Source organism: Balaenoptera acutorostrata, chromosome 15 (assembly GCF_949987535.1).
Source record: "Balaenoptera acutorostrata chromosome 15, mBalAcu1.1, whole genome shotgun sequence".
NCBI classification, from domain to species: domain Eukaryota; kingdom Metazoa; phylum Chordata; class Mammalia; order Artiodactyla; family Balaenopteridae; genus Balaenoptera; species Balaenoptera acutorostrata.
The window spans coordinates 35,530,556-35,552,731 of record NC_080078.1 but is presented as its reverse complement, the minus strand read 5'-3'; the positions used below and the strand labels follow the sequence as shown (position 1 = coordinate 35,552,731).

Below are 22,176 nucleotides of genomic sequence, written 5' to 3'. Positions count from 1 at the left end.
CAGGTTGGGGGAAACATACTTGGTATGTGTTTGTTTTTATTTGCGCAAATGAAATGCTTATCTCTGAGCCAAAAATTTCATTTCTGATTTATGGTGATTTTCTTAAGAACTAAGCCAGCTGGCAGAGAGGGGTACCTACACGCTTGAACAGTTTATATTTTATTACAACAGTTTGTGGTTCCCGATTCAGAACTTAACATTCTTCAAACATTCAAGTCCAGTGGAAGTTTTATCAGATTCTTTCCAGGACAGTGATTTAATTTTCACATTATTCTTCAAAACCATTTTTAAATCTACAGCATTAGTTTCAGAATTGCCATCTCTGAGTGCTCTTCGTAGGGAAACAGTTTCTGGTCGTGACGAGGCACTTCTTCCCACGGGATCCCAGCCCGGCCTGGAGACAGAACATATGCGTCTCAGGATGTGGGGTTTGGGGATGGGACACCACCCTATCAGTGTGGGGCTTTGGGACAGGCCTGGGGGTGGGGGGAGTACAGACTACAGATTTCCAGGCCCCATCCAGACACCTGGAATCAGCCTCCAGGGGTGGGACCAGGAATCCCATTTGTAAGCAGCTCACAGCAGCCAGGTTTGCCGCATCTGCCCACTGGGCCGTGTGCATTCCTGGAAAGTCATGGCCCCACCTGGGTCCTCCATCCCGTTACCGGGCACAGCTCAGTAGGAGCTGAGGTTTGAACCCACGTCTGCCTGACTGCTCAGCCTGGTGCCTTCAGAGGCTGGACCTGCATCAGAGGGGCTCACGTCCTCTGTGTAAGCACAGATGTCTGATGAGCCCCTGGCAAGAACTGTCTTGTCATCAGTTTTTTAGGAATGAAAAATTAGTATTTATAAGAATGAAATACTAGACATACAGTGTGTAAGTGTCATGATACTGCCATCTAGGTGTAACATGTTAATAATAATGTTAATTGGTGTGTATGGAGTTTCCCCATATGTGTATTAACATAATTATTTTTTTTTAATAAAAATGAGCTTAAAAAAATGAGTTTATACTGTGTATGCTGTTTAGCACTCAGCTTTCTTAAAATACAGCGTGGATATTTTTTCACATAAGCATCTGAAGAAGGACTTCGTTATTTTTTGAGGCCGAACACCCCGTCAGTCAGCGGGACACGCTGTACAGGGGTGGGCGCTGGTCCTCTCTGTTGGCAGAGGCAGCTGTGGGAGAGCTTTGCTTGGGGGGTGGGGGTTTGGGGCAAGCGTAGGGCTCTGCACTGCTGCCCGGTCATGTGTAGGAAACCCTGATCAGGCCTGGCTCGTGGTGGGGATTGCAGGGTGGGGGTCATGGGGTGGGGGGATGGAGAGTGGGAGCCGGCTGCCTGGCTTCAGTCCATGGGTGTCTGGGTGATTACTCAGCTGGCCTGCACCCTGGTGTTTTCACGGGTGAGACAGAGGATGGCAGCACCCCGCCCCCCCCGCCCCAGGTGCTAGAGGGGCTGACGCGGGTCAGGTCTGAGAACAGTGCCTGCCTGCAGCAGTGCCAACTCAGGCAGACCCCACCCCCTTCTCTAAAGCATCCCTCACTCTTCCATTTACTGTGCGCTTGATCTAGTAACAGCAGCTGCCGTTTTCCCGAGCACACCCTTCGTGCCAGCCCTGTTCCACCTCTGAGGTGGATGTTTCTGCTGTGCAATGAATGAGGACCTGGAGAGGGGTGGCCCAGCTCCACCTGGGACCCACCTCCAGAGCCTGCACCTGACTGCTGTGTGGCCAGAACTCATCTACCCTGATACCAGCTGGCATCCACCATCCTTTCCGTTTTACAGGCAAGAAAACTGAGGCCTGAAGCCTATCAAAACCTGCCCTAAACACACAGTAGGACTGCTGGTCTCAGACTTCTGAGATCACCGCGTCAGCCGTCTCCTCCCCAGAGCACCAACTCCCTGGCCCTGGCTCCTCTGCTGACCTCCTGGGCGGAGGGTGGGGGGTCGTTGGCTCAGCACATTGTGGTCTGGGGCTTCCTGGCTTGTCTCCAGGGCCCCATTCTTTTACTTTCCTGATTTCTGCCTTCCTGGAGTCCTGTGTGTGGCCAGTGCAGTGGCCCTGCAGGCCTGGGTGGCAGCCCCTCAGAGTCAGCAGCCCGGCCAGGGGCCCGGGGCTCACCCAACTCCCTGGTGAACAGCTGACACGTCTCCGGGTTGCGGATGGTGAAGGCAACGTAGGCGTCAGGAGCCCGCTGGTCCTTCTGGCAGGCAGAGAGCTTCTGCAGGACCCCAACCAGGGAGAGGACAGTTTCTGGGCAATACAGCACATCTGCGATGAAAACCCCAGGTTACTGGAAGGGGCTCCTCCAGGACCCCAGGATGGAGGCCTCTGGGTTGTGCCAACATGGGCAGCAGGGTGAAGGCCTGGAAAGCAGCAGTTCTATTAGGTTCGTGCTGTTGGACGGTAAGAAAATTACGGGGGTAAAAAAAAACCCTTAGCAGAGAAAAAAAGCTGCTGAAAGACACTGCAACACGTGAAAAATATCCAGGACTCACTGGTGTTCCTTTAAAAGAAAAAATCAATTCTCTGCCTATGGCCTGTTTAGAAGATGCTTAATGAAGCAAACTCTGACTGCCTCCGACTTCTCGTTTCCTTCCTGTGGGGGACAAGCCCCCTCCCGCCCACCAGCCGGGCCTGCAGGGGTGAGCTGCTTAGCCTCTGTGCTCCAGCCGCTCTGGGCCTGGGTCTCAGGGCCATGGCCAGGCCAGAGCACAGTACCAGCGGCCAGATGGGGCTGGCTGAGCGCCGTGGAGGGCAACGGGCCCGTTGGTGCCCACACCGTATGCCCCTTCCCTCAAGGGTCCCATCCTTGCACCAGAGTGGGTGGTCCCTCCTTGTGGGACTCGTTTTGAGGACCTAGGACAGAGATACACAGGCAGAGCCCTCGGCCTCAGGGACACACAAGTGTGCACAGAGAAGGAAGCAGGTGCTGACAGAGGTGGGGGCACCCAGAGCTCCTTCCCCGACCCTCGGCCTGGCCCAGGGCACGCAGAGGAATCAGGATCATGCCGTTCTTTGTGGTCCTGAAAGGAAGGCTGCTGTGGCCACTTCTGCCCCCATCTGAAGACGGGGTGTAGGTGGGGCCAGCTCGGCTCCCTTGCTTTGTGGGGCTGCTCTGGCCTATTCATTTAGGTTCTGGATGGCAACTGAGAGGCCTCCCTCAGGCTGCTGGAGAGGGACGTGAAGTCTGTCCGCTGGGTTGGGGCCTGGCTAAGACTGGTCACCCTAGTCTGGCGCCCTGGGGCCGGTTCTGTTCATCGCAGGCCTTGCTGGGAAGAGCTGGTTCCTTTATAGGATGGACCATTAGCGTGGCAGTAGGCGTAGCCACTGTCTCAAATGGGAGGGCTGTGGCTTTAGGGCACCCAAGAGGCACGCTCTGTGCTTTGATGTCACCCTGGAGGCCCACACGACCCAAATCCCATCATTCCTCCCACCAGGCAGCGCTCACCGTCCCCTTCCCAGCACTGAAAGCCAGGTGGAGCTTCAGGGAGGCCACACTCCAGTGGCCTGAGCTGGGCGGTACCTGCGGCAATGACGATGTCCGGCTGGAAGGCAGCAAGCTGAGGGGCCGTCACAACGTCCCAGTCCACCTGGGCCACTGTCACCCGGGGGCTCTCTGCATCGGCGGTGTCGTGTCCTGGGTGCTGGGCCAGGGCGGTGACATTTGGCTCCAATGACAGGCCGTTGAGAAGGACGTTCCCTTGGAGCTGCTCGAGGACATGGCTGTGACAGTCGCTGAAGACGTATGCTCTGGGCCGGCACATCTTGCAAATGGCCAGGCCCGTGAGGCCGGCTCCACTGCCAAGCTCTAAGACAGTCCTGCATGACGGGGAGAAGAGGCTGTGTCTGTGATGCCCCTGTGGCAAACCTCCCTGGTGCCCAGCCCTGCACCCCCAGGTCACCTGTGAGCAAAGCCCGCTGGGTTCTCCATGGCCCACTCCGCCAGGTAGAGCGCAGCGTTCCACGTGACCAGGCCCGTGGTGCCGTGGGAAATAATGGCCGTGCTCTCGGAGAGCGTGACAGAGTCCCCGGAGGGCTAGGCAGAAACAGGGAGAGAGAATTAATCCAGCAACCAGGGCAGGCATGGATCACATAAGGAATTAGGATTTGAGTCTAAATGTGATGGGGAGCCACTGGCGGGTTCTGAGCAGGTGACACAACCCTCGTGAGCTCAACGTGTCAGTGGAGACAGAAGAGGGAAGCAACAGGGCATGTGGTGGACCCGAGGACAGTGACCCCAGAGCCCGCCTAGGAGGGAACCTGCCTGCTCCGGTAATGGGGGTGTGAGGGCCCCGGGGCAAGGCCTGAATGGCTACTAGAAACACTTAGAAATGTGTGACAATAACAGAAAACATCATTTCAGAAATAAAGGCTACTCAAAAAAGCATGAGCATAACAACAAACCAAAACATAAAAACAGATAAACCTTAAAGAGAAACAGGAAGTGAAAAGGAGCGAAATTTTAAAAATCAAAAATAAATTAAGAGATTGTCATGGTTTCAATCGTTTCCCCCCAAAATTCATATGCTGAAGTCCTAAGCCCCAGCAACTCAAAATGTGACCTTTTTTGGAGATGAGGTCTTTTTTTCCTCTTTTTTTGGCTGCACCGTGCAGCTTGCGGGATCTTAGTTCCCAGACCAGGGATTGAACCCCTGCCTTTGGCAGTGAAAGCACGGAGTCCTAACCATTGGACCGCCAGGGAATTCCTGAGGATGGGGTCTTTATAGAGGGAATCAAGTTAAAATAAGGACATAAGGGAACCCTAATCCAATCTGACTGTGTCCTTATAAGAAGAGGACATTAGGACACACATGCGGGGAGAAGACGGCCATCTGCAGGCTGAGGAGAGAGGCCCGGAGCACATTTCCTCGCAGCCTCAGAAAGGACCAACTCTGTCGACACCTTGATTTTGCATTTATAGCTTCCAGAACTGTGAGATGATAAATTTCTGTTGTTTAAGCCACAAATTTTTAGGGACTTTTAATGAAACGAAAGCAAAGAACAAATACTAAAAATTATAATTCAAGAAAGCATTCCTGAGAAAACAAACAGATTTGAAATGAATACTGAAAGAGTATACACTACACCCGAGGTCACTGACCCAGAATGATCACAACCTCGAGACGTAGTCTAATAGAATTACTGGACTTTAAAGAAAAAAAATGCTTTGGCTATCTAAGAGAAAAGGGCATGTGACATAAAAGGGAAAGAAAATTAAATTATCCTCAGGCTTTTGCACAATGATGCTTTATGCCAAAGAAAGTGGAGAAATATATTTAAGAGACTCAGGGAGAGAAGGTGTGAGTCAAGATTCAAGTAAAAATGGCTCAATCTGTTATCAACATGCAAGAAGTCCGGGAAGGTCCATCCAACGAGCCCTTCTTAAAGAACCTCCTAGAAAATGAACTTGAGACAACCAAAATGACTACAGAGACATCAATATACGGACCAATACAGAGACTGAAAAGTAAGAGACTACAGTATGTGCACGAGGTCGCTAATGTTTCTGCCTGTATCCCAGGAGGACCCTGTGATTGTGCTCTGCTTCTTGGCAAAGGGACTCTGAAGATGCATTTAAGGTTACAGAACGTGACATGGGGAAATAATCCTGGATTATCCAGGTGGGCCTGATTTAATCATCAGGGCTGATGTCTGGGAGATGCAGAAGAAAAAGAGGCAGGAGGGATTTGAAGTGGTTGCTGGCTTTGGAATCAAGGGGCCATGAGTCAGGGGGACAGGGTGACTCCTAGAAGCTGAGAACAACCCTGGGCGAAGAGCCAGGAAGGAAATGGAATCTCATTCCTGCAGCCGCAGAAAACGTAGTTGTGCCAACGACCTGAAGGGCCTGGAATGGTCCTCCCCTGGGGCCCAGTCCTAGAGACACCCTGATTTTAGCTCTGTGAGACTCAAAGAAGAGAAAGCAGCTGAGCCCAGCAGACTTCTGACCTACAGAACTGGAAGATAGTACATTTATGTTGCTTTGAGCTGCTGAGTTTGTGGTAATACTATGTAACGGCTCTATGATGACTATGTAGGGAGAATGAGGATGACACATATAAAAATTTATGCTGTTTTCAGTAACCACAGTTGGTGTGAGGGATTAGTGCTGTTGTTCTGAGATCGCTGCATGCACGAATAATATGGGATAAGCCAAAGGCAGTTGGGGGATATCCTAACATCATGCCCATGCTCTTGAGAACCAAAATTTCCAGAGCAGAAGAAAGGAGATAGGGATCCAATGCAGAAGAGGCTGAGTGAAAACCCTTCTGATCCTGAATCAGAAACATCAATATGGACTCATGAGGTATTTTCTCTTAAGAAGTATGGATATGTATCTCCACCCATATCCTAGCTCTGTCCACGGAAAGGCCTAGACAGCAGCAATGATCATCCCTAATGCCCAGACTGTGGTCTCTAAATATCATTTCCCACTAAAAGAAACTAGGGCTTCTTGAAGACATGGCTGATTCCAGGTCTGGGGCAGGAAACATACAAGATGAGTCTGGAAAAGCTTGACATAAACTAAAGTAAGAAAACTATGAGGTGATGTCAAAGGACTCAGAAGCCTATTTGAGGGGACTTCCCTGGTGGCGCAATGGTTAAGAATCTGCCTGCCAGTGCAGGGGATACGGGTTTGAGCCGTGGTCTGGGAAGATCCCACATGCTGCGGAGCAACTAAGCAAGTGTGCCACAACTACTGAGCCTGTGCTCTAGAGCCCGCAGGCCACAGCTACGGAGCCCGCGTGCCACAACTACTGAAGCCTGTGCGCCTAGAGCCCGTTCTCCACAACAAGAGAAGCCACTGAAATGAGAAGCCTGCGCACCGCAACGAAGAGTAGCCCCTGCTCGCCGCAACTACAGAAAGCCCATGCGCAGCAGTGAAGACCCAATACAGCCAAAAATAAATAAAATAAAATTACTTAAAAAAAAAAAGAAGCCTATTTGAAGTGACTCAAAATAGCACATTTTGAGCTTCAGTAACGATGCGATTTGCAATGGTTTGAACCCCTACTGGGAATGACAGGAAACCAATTCACTATCTTGAAAAGGAAAGAAGTCTGTATTCTGCCTTTCCTGTACCAGCTGTACCAGTAGGTAACCAAATACGAATGAAAGGAGGCATTTCCTTATAAAATTTCTCCAGCTAATGAATGAAAACAAAATGATAGAAAAATCACCGGGACTTCCCTGGTTGCGCAGTGGTTAGGAATCTGCCTGCCAATGCAGGGGACACGGGTTCCAGCCCTGGTCCGGGAAGATCCCACATGCCATGGAGCAACTGAGACTGTGTGCCACAACTACTGAGCCCGTGTGCCTAGAGCCCGTGCTCCGCAACAAGAGAAGCCACCGCAATGAGAAGCCTGCGCACCGCAATGAAGAGTAGCCCCCGCTCACTGCAACTAGAGAAAAGCCCGTGCGCAGCAACGAAGACCCAACACAGCCAGAAATAAATAAATAAATAAATAAGAAAAATCACCTTTTTGCATCCTTCAATGAATTAATGAGTCTAAGCTTTAAGCACCCACAAGTGCTACCATGAAGAGGATAAAAAATAGATGATGTGCCTTCTAGGACCCAGGCGGTTTTCTTGCCAAAGGGGTCAAACAGACAAGAGTCCGAGTGAACCTGTGAATCCAGCCGCCAATTTTTCGGGAACAGAGGACAGAGGAACAAGCTGAACAGCACCACGTGTGTGCGACCAAAAGCCAGCCTGTGGAAAGCTGTCCAGGCCAAACCGCCAGGAAGAGAAGGAGCTGGGGGGACCTGCGGATGAAGGGAAATTTTGAGCCAGACCTAGTTAATGGGCAAGACTATGTCCAGAGGTGCACATGGCAGTGGTATGACCTCAGAGTGATTACTCTGAAGAGAGGGAGGGCTGGGGTGGGTTAAATGAGGGCTTTGTGGGCTGGCTGCCAAAGTCCTTAGCTAGATTGGTAGTTACCATGGTGGCCGCCTTGCGACAATTCGATAATCTAATTCTTTTGCATGGTTTTCTGTATCTTTGTTTTACAATAAAAGGTTAAAGAAGAAAGAAAACAAAAACTGTTGTGTGTAGAATGGACTTCTGTGGGGTAAGAAGCCAGGTGACCAGTGAGAAGGCCAAGCACCAGGTCAGCCTGGTGATGGTGGCAGTGGACAGCGGGGAGAGACTGCTGTCCTGTAACATCCATCCATCAAATATTTATTGAGGTCTGAGTGCCAGGTCGCTGCTGTGCAATTCATGTGTGTTACCTAATTTAACGCCAGTCACCCCATAAGACAGGTGTTATTTGTTGAAGTGCTTGGTTTACAGGTGGGGAAACCGAGGCTCAGGAAGGTTAACTGACCTCGTGTAAGACTGCAGAGCTGAGGCGTCAGGATTGAAGCCACATGAGGCTGACTGGAGCCTGAATCAACTGTGTGTGTGGAGGAGGGCGCATGTCTCCTACCAGCAGGTAGCTCCGGTGGCACCGGGTGGGCTCCTCGGCCATCAGGATCTCCGCCAACGCCTCGTACAGCTCGTCCAAAGGCTCCGTGTGGATAGCTTCGTGCTGGGGGCGGGCAGGGCGAGAGCTTCAGCAAGAGGATTAAGTTGACCCTCGTGAATCAAACCAAGGTTCCACCTGCTTGCTTTTACTATGACTTGTAAAAATGGCTGGAGGATTTTCACCAAATTTGGAGGGAAGACTTGGGATGTGATTGACTTAATACAGATCACTTGGTGGGGGGACCTGGGGGACCTCAAAGAGAGGTGTAGAGAGGATGAGGGTGAGGTGTAGTGCAGGGCAGGAGAAATGGGATATGTGAGAGCTGGCAGCACAGTGGGAGAAGGTGGCATTTCTCACACTCAGGGGCTCCTGGTTGGAGTGGGAAGGTTCCATGGGGGACCAGGACCACAGAGGAGATGCAACCACTGCTGGAGACCCCTCAAAGCACAGAGGAAGTTCCCTGGCCCCTCCTTTCCTCCCCCCCTCCATGGCTTCTCATTGGTGGAACCCAGCTGGGAGCAGTTGCCCAGGGAGCCCCCTGCTATATGGGGATCTGTAGAGCAGGCAAAGAGTATGGGATGGATCTGAGCTCCAACAGGCAAAGCCCACGTTTGGAAAGCCAGCCAAGTCCTAGATGCTGCCTGGTTACCAGATGGACAGTGCCCATCACTGACCTTTCTGATGAGCTCTGAGAGAAAGCTCCAGGCATACTTCACTGACGGTGGATGCTTCACGCACAGAGGATGCTTCACGGTCTGTGACGAGGAACACAGTGTGGGTTGCTGGAGAGACTCCGCCTTAAGTCTCCCATGCACTTCAAGGGAATACAGGGCAAACCCCAGTTATCCGATTCCTGGAATTCTGGCCCTGGGTGACCCTTATGCATCTGAAAGAGTTTAATATATAAGCCCTTTCCTAAAAATATTTCTCCACTACAGTGGCACAGACCATGGCAGGTTTTCTAATGCCCTTTCTGGGCAGGAACATAGGGCGTATGGACTCAAGCTAACACCCTGCTGTAGACTGAATATTTGTGTCCACCCTACATTCACATGTTGACTCTAACACCCACTGAGATGATATCAGGAGGTGGGGCCTTTGGGGTGTGATTAGGTTATGAGGGTAAAGCCCCCATAAATGGGATTAGTGTCCTTATAAAAGAGACCCCAGAGAGCTCCCTTGCCCCTTCTGTCATCTGAGGACACAGCCAAGAAGACAGCGTCTTTGGACCAGGAAGTGGGCCCACATAGGACACTGAATCTCCTGGCACCTTGATCTTGGACTTCACAGCCTCCAGAACTGTGAGACATAAATTCCTGTTGTTCACAAGCCACCCAGTCTGTGGGGTTCTGTTATAGCAGGACTAAGACATGCCCCTTCCCAGAGCAGCCAGCAGGAACTAGAGTTTGTAGTGAGGACAAATGTGGGACCGTCTGGCTCCATAGAAGGGGTGAGAGCTCCAAGTGGTATGACAAGGCAGATTCAGCACCTGCCCTCCTGGAGCGCACACCCCCGGGTGGAGTGCTGCGCTGGCCAGGAGAGAGGAAGGTGGGGGCTCTGCCTGGGATGCAGTGGAGAGGGATGGGGGCTCTGAGGGCAACACTTCGGCTGAAGCCGAGAGAAGCAGAGAGCAGGGGAACGAGTTCCAGGCAGCTGGGTACTTGTGCAGGCCCCCACCTGGCATTTTGGGAGGGAGGGCAGGGGACGGGAACAGTGAGAGTAGGGGCTGTGTCACATGGGACCTGCTGACTGGAGGGACGTGATTTTACTCAAGGGCAACAAAATGCCCACACAACTCTTCAGGGGCTTGGCGGGTGTTAGGTTTTAACCTTGGGGTGAAAAATCAGAGCAGACTGCATGACAACGGCCTCAGAGAGGTCTGAGCTCGCAGTCCTGAACTGCTGGATCTCCTGGGAATCTTCCCTAGCTTGGCTGCATCTTCTCGACACGGTGGTCAGATGGATACTCTTGGTTCACCCTCCAGACAGGAATTCTGACCCTGGGCTCTTTGGACAGGACCAGTGGTTGGAGGGGTGTGTATGACTCCCATGCATTTGTACACAAAATGTACTCTTCTGGAGCATTTTTTCCTTGGGGTAGTGTCCACACCTTTGGGTTTTCAGAAGGATTCATGACCCTTAAAAGGGTAGAGAGCCCGGATGCAGTGTGATGTACACCTGACCCACATGGCCAGGGGCAGGCAGAGTGGGACAGGCCAGGCAGAGTGGTGGTCCTTCCTCTACCCGCACCCAGATGCACCTTAGAGTCCAAACCCCACCTACAAAAAGCAGGGGCCCATCCACAACTAGAAAAGACACACGGGTGGGCAAGACTTGCCTGCTTCTTTTCCCCTTAAACGTAAAGAAAAAAAGTCTCTGAGCAGCTAGCAAATGCTAGAGGATGTTCCTACAGCTGTCATCTCCACTTTCTTTGCAGATGGTTTAAAAAAACATCCCTCAGATTCCCTCCTCTCATGCAGCTTGTTGTATATTCTGATGTCTTTATCTAAGAAAACAAAAGAGCCGGAGCTGTCTGAGGTGCTCACACCCAGATGCAGCGTCTTTCTTTTTAAAGGATACGTGTGCACCCGTTACATCTTCATGGGCAAATCAGGCCACTGATGCGTTCCAGTGATTCTGTGATTCTTACCTTCTGCAAAATATCCAGCAGCAGCCCAGAACCTGACGAGTCCCTTAATTTCTCTTCTAGGCTCTATTCAAAGAGAGAGGGGGGAAGAGAAAGAAATCTCAAGGGCATTATCACAGGAACATTAAACATGCAGTGGGGGCTTCCCTGGTGGCGCAGTGGTTGAGAATCTGCCTGCCAATGCAGGGGACACGGGTTCGAGCCCTGGTCTGGGAAGATCCCACATGCCGCGGAGCGACTAAGCCCGTGAGCCACAATTGCTGAGCCTGCGCGTCTGGAGCCTGTGCTCCGCAACGGGAGAGGCCACGATAGTGAGAGGCCTGCGCACCGCGATGAAGAGTGGCCCCCACTTGCCGCAACTAGAGAAAGCCCTCACACAGAAATGAAGACCCAACACAGCCGTAAATAAATAAATAAAAAAAAAAAAAAAAAAAAAAAACATGCAGTGGGACATGTTGGCAAAATGCTAAGTGATCTCTCCCCAGGGAACTGGGGCCAAATGATGTGGAAGGCACAGGCAGCTGAAAGCCTGACCTTGAGAAGTCCCGGGTTACACCTGGATGAGGCAGAGAAAGAACATCAGAAGACAGACTCTTGGTTTGCATTAGCCCTGGCAGCTTAGCCTTGCCTGGGTCACAGACCAGCTCCGTGGCTGAATTGGAATTACAGGGGGAGGCACAGCATTAACACCTGGTGGGCAACCTGAAACCTTCCCATGGCAGGTTGGCTGCTTCGCTGTTCAGGTCCCAGCTCCTATGTCACCTCCTTGGAAGGCCTTCCCGACTCTCCTAAATTGATACATTTCCCTGTTTTATTGACTTTCCAGCCACCATCATCTCCCCGTGTTTTCTTGCTTATTCATTTACTTGTTTATTCTCTGGCTCTCCCATCTAATCAGGGCTTTGTCTGTATTCTGCTGATCCTGGTGCCTGGCTTGTGGAAGGCATTCTGTAAACATTTGTTGACAGAATAAAAAATACTAGCTAACACATATTCATGTAATACTGACAAAAGCCCTATGAGGTTAAGCATCATTATACACCCATTTTACTAATAAGAATATGAAGGCACAGAGAGACAAAGTCACTTGCCCAAGGTCACACAGCTTGTGTGGGGTGGGGCAGGGCCAGAATTCAAAGCAGGCTGTCTGTCTCCCAGGTCTGAGTGCTCCAATGCTGCTCTCAACTTCTTTTCTAGTCAAACCAATGGTAAGAATAGTTCTCACCACATGGGTGCTGTGGGTGAGCCTAAGTGAGCACTTAGCATGGGACTGGTGCAGAGTAAGCACTCACTCGTGCACAATTATAGTCGATATGAATTGGGCCCAATGGATGCTGTCATGAAGGTTTAAATTTGGGGTTAAAAAATGTACACATTCCTTTCTGACGGGAAATGATCTCCCAGAATGCTAAATGGTTTATGTCAATGAAACACAAATGACTAACCTCCACTCTTAAGATGGGGCAGACCTGGGGAGGAATACATGTCCAAATTGAGTCATCCCAGTGAGTTCACCGCACTTGAATTATGGATTATAAAGGACGCAGTGTCATTAGAGCCCTGGCCTTGGCAGAAAGAAGCTGCTGCCTCGGCCATGCGCCTCTGTGTGAACGGCAGGTCCCCAGGGCAGGGAAGTGAACTCTTTCGTCTCTTTCCTGGACTGTTTTGTACCTCCCTGTCTCTTCCATCAGCTGCCTCTGAGAAGGCTTTGTCCAATGCTGCTGACACAGAAGAGAACACCCAGGCCCGAGGGGTCTGTGACCTGGTCGCTGAGTTCAACGCAGCGTGGTCTCCCGCTGCCCAGAGGACGTGGGCTGTTTAAATGAGCAGCAGCAGCTGTTACCCAATGGCCAGAATAATAACTCGCTAAAAAAAGGCACAAACTGTCCATGACCCTAAAAACCCAGCGAAAAAAGGAGTTGGGAGGAAACCCCGCATTCCTTCAATTCGTGGGACTCGGTCTGCAGAAACAGCGGAGGGCGGTAAGGGCCCAGGGGAGGAGGGAGCTGGGGGCTGAGCGCAGGGTGGGCCCAAGGGTGCTTAGGTGGACCTCCTGCTCCCCGCCGCCAGCCCGCCCGGGCCCCAGCGATGCCCGGGGAACCGGACGTGATGCCGGGACCCGCGAGGGAGCAGTGGCCGCCGCGTGGCTGGGCGAGCAGGGGTATGAGGCCGGAGCCCCGCCCCACCGCGACCCCGGCGCCCCCCACCCGCCCTCCGCGCTCCCCACCGCCCACCTGCCAGGGGAAAGAGCGCAGGGCGCGCGCCGCCAGGAAGCGGCGCTCGAAACTTCGCAGCAGGGGCGCAGCCTCAGCGCTCTCCTCAGGCGCCATAGCGGGGCGGGGCCGCTGCGTTGCCCGAGAGACGGGGGGAGCGGGGCTACGCCGGGAGGCGGCCCGAGGCAACGCGCGGAGCCGGGGTGGGGCTTGGGGCGGGGCCAGGCGACGCTCGGTTCCTGGGAGGCGGGGCTTAGGGAGGGAGCCGGGGTTCAGGAGGCGGTGCCAGCCGGAGGTGCTTGCGGAGGTGGGCGGGGGTGGGGGTGGGTGGGGGTGGGTCGAGGAGTTGCAGGGGTCCTGGGAGGCGGGACTTGGGAAAATTGGAGGCGGGCCCTGAAAGCGGGCTCTGGGGCAGATTTGGGGCCCGGGAGGCGGGGCCAGGGTCGGAAGGGGGCGGGGCCAGGGCTTCGGTGGGGCGGGGTCAGGGTTTGGCGCCAGGTTCCGCCGGGCGAGGCAGCGAAGGCTCCCAGTCAGGCCAAGGGCCAGGTAACCATTCTCGCTGTTCCAGCGCCTTCTCGAGGGTCTATTTTGGCAGGGGCCCTCTGGGCAGACGCGTCGTCCCTTGGGCTTAATCCTAGCCCTCCCCCGACCCCTCTGGGACTGCGCCCTCAAGCTCAGCCTCGGGTGCGGGGGTCTCCTCAGGTCTGTGGGCCGGTGGGCTCACGCTTTCGCAGACTTTTCTCGCCTTGGTAAAAGGCACCGAGGCAAAGGTGTTGGTTGGCAAACTGCCGCGTACACGGGGGCAAGGAGAGACCGAAGAAAGCAGCAGGTCCCTCCAGGTTGGTAGGTGGCAGTTTTAATAAGTGAGGGAACTTACGAGGCATGTCGTGGGCACCGCAAGGTGAATAGATAGGTCGTCGGTGGTCCTAACCAGTCTTAACCAGCTTGAACTAGAGACAGCTGATTCCAAGTTCCTGGAAAACAACTTGGACAAACATCTTATTGTTTAGGCTCCATCTGATTGTTTAGGCTTAGAGGACCTGCCAGTCTTTTATAGCAAAAACTAAAGCGAGCTTGAGCGGTGAAGGCAGGCAACAGGTGTGATGGATTTAACAATGATTACCCTCGATTTCATTGACCTCAATGACGTCCTGCCTCTGCACACCCTCCTGCCAGAAGCTTAACAGTTTATAGCGAGGCCTTAACGGAGTCCAGTCAGTACACAGTCCAGTATCTCCACAGAACACTGCTCTCAAGGCTGAATTTTTTTTTTTTCTTTCTTTTTGGCCGAGCTGTGCGGCATGCAGGATCTTAGTTCTCCCACCAGGGATTGAACTCACGGCCCAGCAGTGAAAGAGCCAAGCCCTAACCACGGGACTGCCAGGGAATTCCCCAGGCTGCATTCTTGAAACAGCTTCTGTTGTGGGAACAGGGGGCAGAATGTACTTCTGAGGGCGGGGTGGGGTGAGGAGACGCTGGTTGACCGGGACCAGCTCGGAGGGTCAACCGGCGGTCACCGTGTTACCCAACAGGTTTGTTTGCCAGAGGCGCAGCAAGCCAGACGCTGAGGCGCCGACGTTTGCAGCCGAGAAAGGGTTATTCACAAGGCAGCCACGTGAGAAGACGAGAAAAATCTCAAACCTGCTTCCCTGTGGCTGAGGGGCTGGGGTATTTATGGGCTAAAGAAGCAGGGTCGTCTAGGACGGGGAGGGCGTGGGGTAAGGTGATTGGAAATAGGAAAAATGTGAGGTAATGGTCGTTTCACGCAGGTGCAGCTGAGCTACAGGCATCTTCATGGGACGCTTGTCCAGAAAATGGTTAGCGGGTTCTGAGGGTGGGGTTTTTGGCTGACGTCAAAAGGTCAACGAATGGACACTCGCGCATGCCCAGTTGGAGGGTCGGTGGTGCTAACCAGTCTTAACCAGCTTGAACTAGAGAGAGCTGATTCCAAGTTCCTGGAAAACAACTTGGGCAAACATCTTATTGTTTAGGCTCCATCTTATTGCTTAGGCTCCATCTGATTGTTTAGGCTACATCTTATTGTTTAGGCTTAGAGGACCTGCCAGTCTTTTATAGCAAAAACTAAAGCGAGCTTGAGCGGTGAAGGCAGGCTACAGGTGTGATGGATTTAACAATGATTACCCTCGATTTCATTGACCTCAATGACGTCTTCCAACACAAGGTAGGAGCCCCTGATCCCCCAGCCCCAGACCCCAGTTAGGGTCTGTTTCTAACCCATAGAGTCTTTCGTTCACTAAATACTTACTAAGCACCAACTATTTGCCTGGCATTATCAGGCATTGAGGATGCAACAGTGAGAAGAACCAGGAGTGGTTCCTGCTCTCCAGGGGCTCAGGGTCTCGTGCGGGAAGTAGGTATTGAACTAATTATCACACAAACAAATAAAGAAGTACAATGGCAATATGTACCGCGCTGGTGAGCACATGGGACTATGAGGGCTTAGAGTAGTAGCTTTGACTTTGCAGGGAAAGGAATCCGGAAGAAGAGTAAGAATGGTAAAGAGGTGGGGATGGGGAAGAAAAGAAAAAAATTTACTTTCATTTGACCTTATTATGTCTTGAGTGAAAAGCAGAACAGTGAAAGGCACTGGTGCTGCCTCTGGAGTTTGAACTGTGTTCAAAGTCTAATACATTTACCTTCACAAATCTCTCATAAAACTCCATTTGGAAGTGTCTTGGGAGCTAATTTGTTAAATGTGCTTGCACAAGGTAGATGAGGGGGACAGATGAAATCTTATGACTCCTTTCAGATGAGAAACACTTGAGCCCTGCTCAGCTATGAGAACGAGAGAGGAGAATTAATTCTAGTTGAATGCATTTATTCTCTTATATCTGTTCTTCTTCCACTAGAACCACATGAGCACAGCATCTGACACAAAAATTGTTTTATTCCATCAACACTTGATTTAAATAAAGAGGGTGGACTGTGGTTATTGCTGTGTTTTTACACGGAATTAAAGGTTTCTGGGTCTGAGATGTTGCATAAATCCTTTGAGTCACAGCGTCCTGGGGTAGAAACACCTGACGTATGATATGGTTGCATCTTGTCTTGAAGGAACGATGTCAGAGCTTGGTCAGGAGTACTGGTTCACCTGTGCTGTTTTGATCAGCTTTCTGCCTGCAGTAGACAGTGAACACCAAGAGGAATGGGTCAGTTAAACTCATAAATACCACACTTTCTATTGACACACATAATAGCTATTAATTACCTTTCCTCTGAGGAGCAAAAGGGCATGCACAGTTAACACCAGAGTAAGTGATACTGTATGATGTTATACTAAGATATTAATAAATCTAGGCTGGTCCAGCCTTCCTGATGCCATAGATGGCTAGCAGATTGGGGAAGAACCCTGAGTGGGCCACACCACTGACCTGCACACAGAAGACACCTTTATCTTTGTGTGGGCTCTTGGTGTGGGGACAAAGATCATAAGGTAATACATCTCAGATCTGAACTTGGAAGGATCAAGGCACTGACGGGATTTGTAATGTCCCATGGACCTCACAGGTGTGGTGTGTTCAGGTGTAAGTGAAGATTAGGACTGCTGTTTAATATAAAAAGTGAAAATTCCTGGTGGTGTTGATGTTTAAAGAAGCATTAGGGTATATCCAATCAGTCCTGTCAGTGGCAGAGGAGATGTGTATGTGCACATGTTATAGTAAAGATTCACCCTTTGGGTTTGAGGCTTTCTTTAATGATGATGATAAAAAGCTAATGCATTTTAACTGTATGGAATGGTTGCCTTCTAGGAATTATGCTGTGGGACTGGCCATTCAGTCAGTACCTTGAGGTTTTTCCTTTATCTCTCCTATGGCTAATGGTTTCTGTAGAAAAAGACCAACTGATTTCTTTCTAAAATGTTGCTTCAGGGTGTAGAGACCTTTATAGGTCATGTTTCAACTTATAGGAAAATTTTATAGTTCAAATATAAATTACGTTAAATGTGGGCTTTGTAATGGAGTTAAGGTTAAGTAAAGTTCTGACTTTCCTTAGGCTGTTTACAGTGTTCAGGAGGCCCCCGTGCTGTTGAGTCAGGGACTCTTTGAACGTAGAGGAATGGTCAGGATTGGGTGTGATAAGGGTTGCGGGTGGCTCAATCTCCTGATATAACTATGGAAATGTAGAAGGAGGTGCAACAGGTCCATAGAATGCTTTGGTTGGTGGCAGGACCAGTGTTATGGGTTGAATTGTGTTCCCCCAAAAGGATATGTTGGAAGTCCTGACCCTGGGTACATAGGAGTGTGACCTTATTTGGAAATAAGGTCTCTGCAGGTATTATTAAGATGGGAGGAGGTCATACTGGAATACAGGGGGCCGTAAATCCCATGACTGGTGTCCTTATAAGAGGAGAGAACACCATGTGAAGACAGAGACACAGGGAGAAGTTGGCTGTGTGTCGGTGGAGGCAGAGATTGTGTCTACAAGCCAAGGAATGCTGAGGATCGCTGGCAACCACCAGAAGCTAGGAGAAGCGAGGAAGGATTCTCCCCTACAGATTTCAGAGGGATCATGTGCATACCTTGATCTCAGACTTCTAGCCTCCAGTTCTGTGAAACAACAAATTTCTGTTGTTATAAGCCACGCAGTGTGTGTTATTTTGTTACAGCAGCCCTGGGAAACGCATGCAACCGGAACATAATGTTTGGGGCCCAGTGCAAAATGAAAATGGGGCCTTTGTTAAAAAAATCAAGATTTTCGAGATCAGACCAAGCTGGGGGCTGTTCTGAGTCCTGGGCCCTGTACGACTGTCCAGGATGCAAGCCCACGAGGATATCCTTGGTTACTGGGTTGTCAAAGTGCTGGACCCCTAGGCACACAGGAAGTGGTTGAAATGGATTATTACTATGTGCACTGATCAACCACAGAAAACCCGCAGAGACTACTCACTTCTTTTCCAACCAAAGGCCGTGAATGTCACACCAGCAACAAACAGAACCACAAGAACTCCTGCGACAATCCCGAGACCAATCGCTGTGTTTTGGAGAGCAGATGCCCTCTGCATGTCCGCTCCTGTTAATAAAAAATCAGGTGGTTTTAAATGATCTGATTAAGAGGCTGCTCCTGGGTCCCTGGGAAGTTTCCCATCGAGGTGCTAGTGAATATTAATTATGGAAACAAAATGTACATTTAACCCAAGAAAGTGCTCACTGTAGAGAAATCTCTTAGGGCAAGTCGTTGAAAGCCGATTTACTAAACAACCTCTTCGCCAAATGACCCATTTGCCTAGTGACCACTTTGCCAAAAGCCAATTCGCTGAAAATCAGTTGGTGGGATGTCCTGCTTATCAGTAACTGGTGGTCAAACACACCTTACCTCAGGCTCCCAGGACTATGGGACAGGCGGTAGGGGCCAAAGAGTTGTAGCAAAACTCTAAAACTTAAAAAAAACTTTCTCATAACTTAGAGAATTGGCATTCATTCACTTAGTTTTCTGCAAAACAGCCTGCTTCCAGTAAATTCACAAGAAGATTGTGGGCAGTGGCTTGGAAGGAAGGAAAAGGGTGCAGGAAGCTGTTCTTTGTACTCCATTTCAATTAAGTGTGGTTGCTCTAAGCATTTGATAAATCATCCGGCAGTGTTCTAAGTCTCTCCCCGCAGAAGAAAAGCTGGCCAGTGTTTGTAAACAAATGAATTCCCAGAGATGCTTCCTTTCTTCCTTTATGTCACCCAGATTTAGGATTTTGAAGTCTTCAGAATTCGCAACCTCATTTACAGGAACCCCTGCCCCTCTCTTTAGCCATGAGTAGAGTGCTAAGGCTTCGTTCCTCCCCTGTGAGCAGCTTTCCTCCAGGCACCCGCATGCACAGAGTTGCTGAAGGAAGGCTGCTATTCAGAATCTACAAGGGGCATCTGGGGGCAGACTACAAATGCTTGCTGAGGCTCAGAAGGATTATCGCCTGACTTCCTCTATGGAGAGCCTTCCTTTTTGCCCCAAAGGCACTATATAAAATGTCACCAACACAGTGAGGGATTTCCTACTTCTGCTACCTGTTCAGAGCTGCTGATGATAATCTTGTGCTGGGGGCACTGAAGCTGCCAGGAAACAGGATTATTCTGCTTGACTTTTCCCCCATTCAGGAAACCCCTTTTTGAATCTTTTCTGTCTCAGGACACACTACCAGTCTCTTAGTGGTGGCTTTTTTATCTTACCTGGCTGCTGGTCATAAGCATCTATAAACATTTCCTGGGTGACTGCCAGGGAGCCGTTGTGGGGCACAGGGGTAACCCCCAGGAGCTTACACATGCGGGGGTAGATGTGGATGCTGTCAAAAGGCTCAGCCAGGTGATTCTTCTTGAGGTCTGGCCCAAAAGCTCTGAATATGATCTTCATGTCCATGTAGACATTATCAAAGCCATGATCTCCTTTGCTGAAATATAATTTGCTAAAAAATAATAATAACAAAAGAGCCATTTTAGATTCCAGTCCCCTGTAAGAAAACTGCCCTTTAGTTAATGTCATGCTTGTTGGATCCAGGAAATCTTTGAAAACTTAAATGACAGAGGAAGGACACTGCTGTCTGCAGTGGCAGAGAGAGGAAGGAATGGAAGATCTTTAAGGAAGAGAATAAAGAAAAACATACCCATTAGAAACAGCATTAAGATAGTAATACTGACAGTTATAATAGGCTTAAACATAGAGGGCTTACTGTGTACTGTGAATTGTTCTGAATGCTTTATAACGTGAGGGCACTATCATTATCATCCCCATTTTACAGATGAGGAAACTGCCCTGAGTCATGTTGTAGTAGCCAGTGTTGGAGCAGGTTTCTGAACCCAGACTGGTTCTAGAGCCAGGTATGTTTCTTAAGGCACAAAAGTGCATCTATCTATCTATATCATTTTGGGGTCGGGGAGAGGATTAGAGAGGAGGGAGTAAGGACTGTAGGTAATTGCTTAATGAATGCTGGGTAGGTTTTTGTCTGTCCTCCTTTTCAAATGACTAGGTAACATCAGTCACAGCACAGCACTGTTTATCTTTTCTTAGGACCAGCATATATTCTGGCATGTAAGACATGTGATGCTCTGTATATTGAAAAGTTGGTCTCCTAGTTGGCTTGTTCAATATAGAAAGCGCTTGTCTGTTCAGCTTAGGCTCCCTCACCTGTCTAAAGGAACTGGTCCAACGGCCTTTGAGGCCATGGAGCAGCCTGTTAAGAACTGTTAAGTGCCCCCCAGTGATGGCCTCATGTGCTTTGCAAGCTCCTCAGTCCTGAAGTGAGAAGAGTCACGCCCATCAAGGCAGGCAGGTGGGTGGGAATCTGAGAAGTGGATTTAACGAGAGCATTGAGACCCAAAGGATTTTCTGTCTAATGGTCAGTTTTCTGGAAGATTAAACTCATCACAGCATCCTGTCCCTCAGACTAAATGGTTGGTCACTCTGGGAATATGACTGTTTGATTAAACGTCTTAACATCCCTCTCAACCTGTTACATCATGAACCAGGTTTAAAAAGAGGCCAGTGGCTATGGAATCTTTTCTTGGCAAGGCCTTAGCTCCAGGCCACTTGAAGGATTACAAAATACCAATAAAGTGTTGCATTTTACTGTGAATGTTTTCACTAACAATAAACAATAAGCTTATGAGTTTTCCCATACCTGTTATACTCTGGACTTGTAGCAAGCTGAGTATACAGATTGCAAACATAATGTTTGACTCCTGTTCATAGCCTTAGACAGGATTCTTCAAGCTGTACCTGGGATGGTCTTCTGTCATGTGATGTTTAAACATCACCTAAACTTTGTTCTGCCATGAATTATTGGTTAGTAGTTAAAAAAAAAAAAAAAAAAAGACCTCACTTATGTCTCACAATTAGCATTGATTTTGGTACTTTCTTCTTTAGGCTTCCTTATTTTTTTCATAATGGCTTTGTTGAGATATAATTCATAAACAATGCAATATACCCATTTAAAGTATACAATTCAGTGATTTCTGGTGTATTCACAGAGTTGTGAAACTATCATCACAACCAATTTTAGAACACTTACATCACCCCAAAAAGAAAGCCTGTACCCTTCAGCCATTACTCCCCATTCCCTCCAACTTCCCCCGGCTCTAGACAAACACCAGTCTATGCCCTGTGTCTATAGATTTGTGTGTTCTGGACATTTCATTTAAATGGAATCATACAATATGTGGTCTTTTGCATCTGACTTCTTTCACTGAGCATAATGTTCTCAAGGTTCATTCAAATTATAACATGTATCGTACTTGGTTTCCTTTTTTTTTTTTTTTTTAAAGGATTTTCTTATTTATTTATTTATTTATTTATTTATTTCTGGCTGTGTTGGGTCTTCGGTTCGTGCGAGGGCTTTCTCCAGTTGCGGCAAGCGGGGGCCACTCTTCATCGCGGTGCGGGGACCGCTCTTCATCGCGGTGCGCGGGCCTTTCTCTATCGCGGCCCCTCCCGTCGCGGGGCACAGGCTCCAGACGCGCAGGCTCAGCAATTGTGGCTCACGGGCCCAGCTGCTCCGTGGCATGTGGGATCTTCCCAGACCAGGGCTCGAACCCGTGTCCCCTGCATTAGCAGGCAGATTCCCAACCACTGCGCCACCAGGGAAGCCCCTTGGTTTCCTTTTAATCGTTACATAATATTCCACTGTATGGATAGACCGTAATTTGTTTACGCATTCATCAGTTGATGGGCATTTGGGTTGTTTCCACCTTTTGTTTATTATGAATAATGCTGCTATGGGCATCTGTGTATAAATTTTTAAGTGAACAGGATTGCCTTTTTCTGGATATATGCAAATGGGAACCAGAAGGTGTTTTTTTGGGTCAATCTCCTGGTGATCTGTGCATAATGATCAAACACATAGGCTTGGG

The 22,176-nt window shown here is 49.8% G+C and overlaps 1 protein-coding gene across 2 annotated transcripts; it reads right to left on the bottom strand.

The window, feature by feature from the left end:
- Window positions 1-256: 256 nt before the first annotated feature.
- On the bottom strand, window positions 257-13,500 carry EEF2KMT (eukaryotic elongation factor 2 lysine methyltransferase). 2 transcript variants are annotated; one of them, XM_057529524.1, is made up of 8 exons: window positions 13,355-13,500; window positions 11,124-11,186; window positions 9,149-9,229; window positions 8,436-8,537; window positions 3,909-4,042; window positions 3,530-3,825; window positions 2,125-2,369; window positions 257-394 (listed from the first exon to the last, which is right to left on the bottom strand). In XM_057529524.1, the coding sequence occupies exons 1-8, from the start codon at window positions 13,448-13,450 to the stop codon at window positions 308-310; spliced, it is 1,104 nt and encodes a 367-aa protein (XP_057385507.1). In that variant the 5' UTR covers window positions 13,451-13,500; the 3' UTR covers window positions 257-307. The 2 variants fall into 2 exon arrangements, with proteins under 2 accessions (XP_057385507.1, XP_057385508.1); XM_057529525.1 differs by having other exon boundaries at window positions 2,125-2,274.
- Between the last annotated feature and the right edge of the window lie 8,676 nt (window positions 13,501-22,176).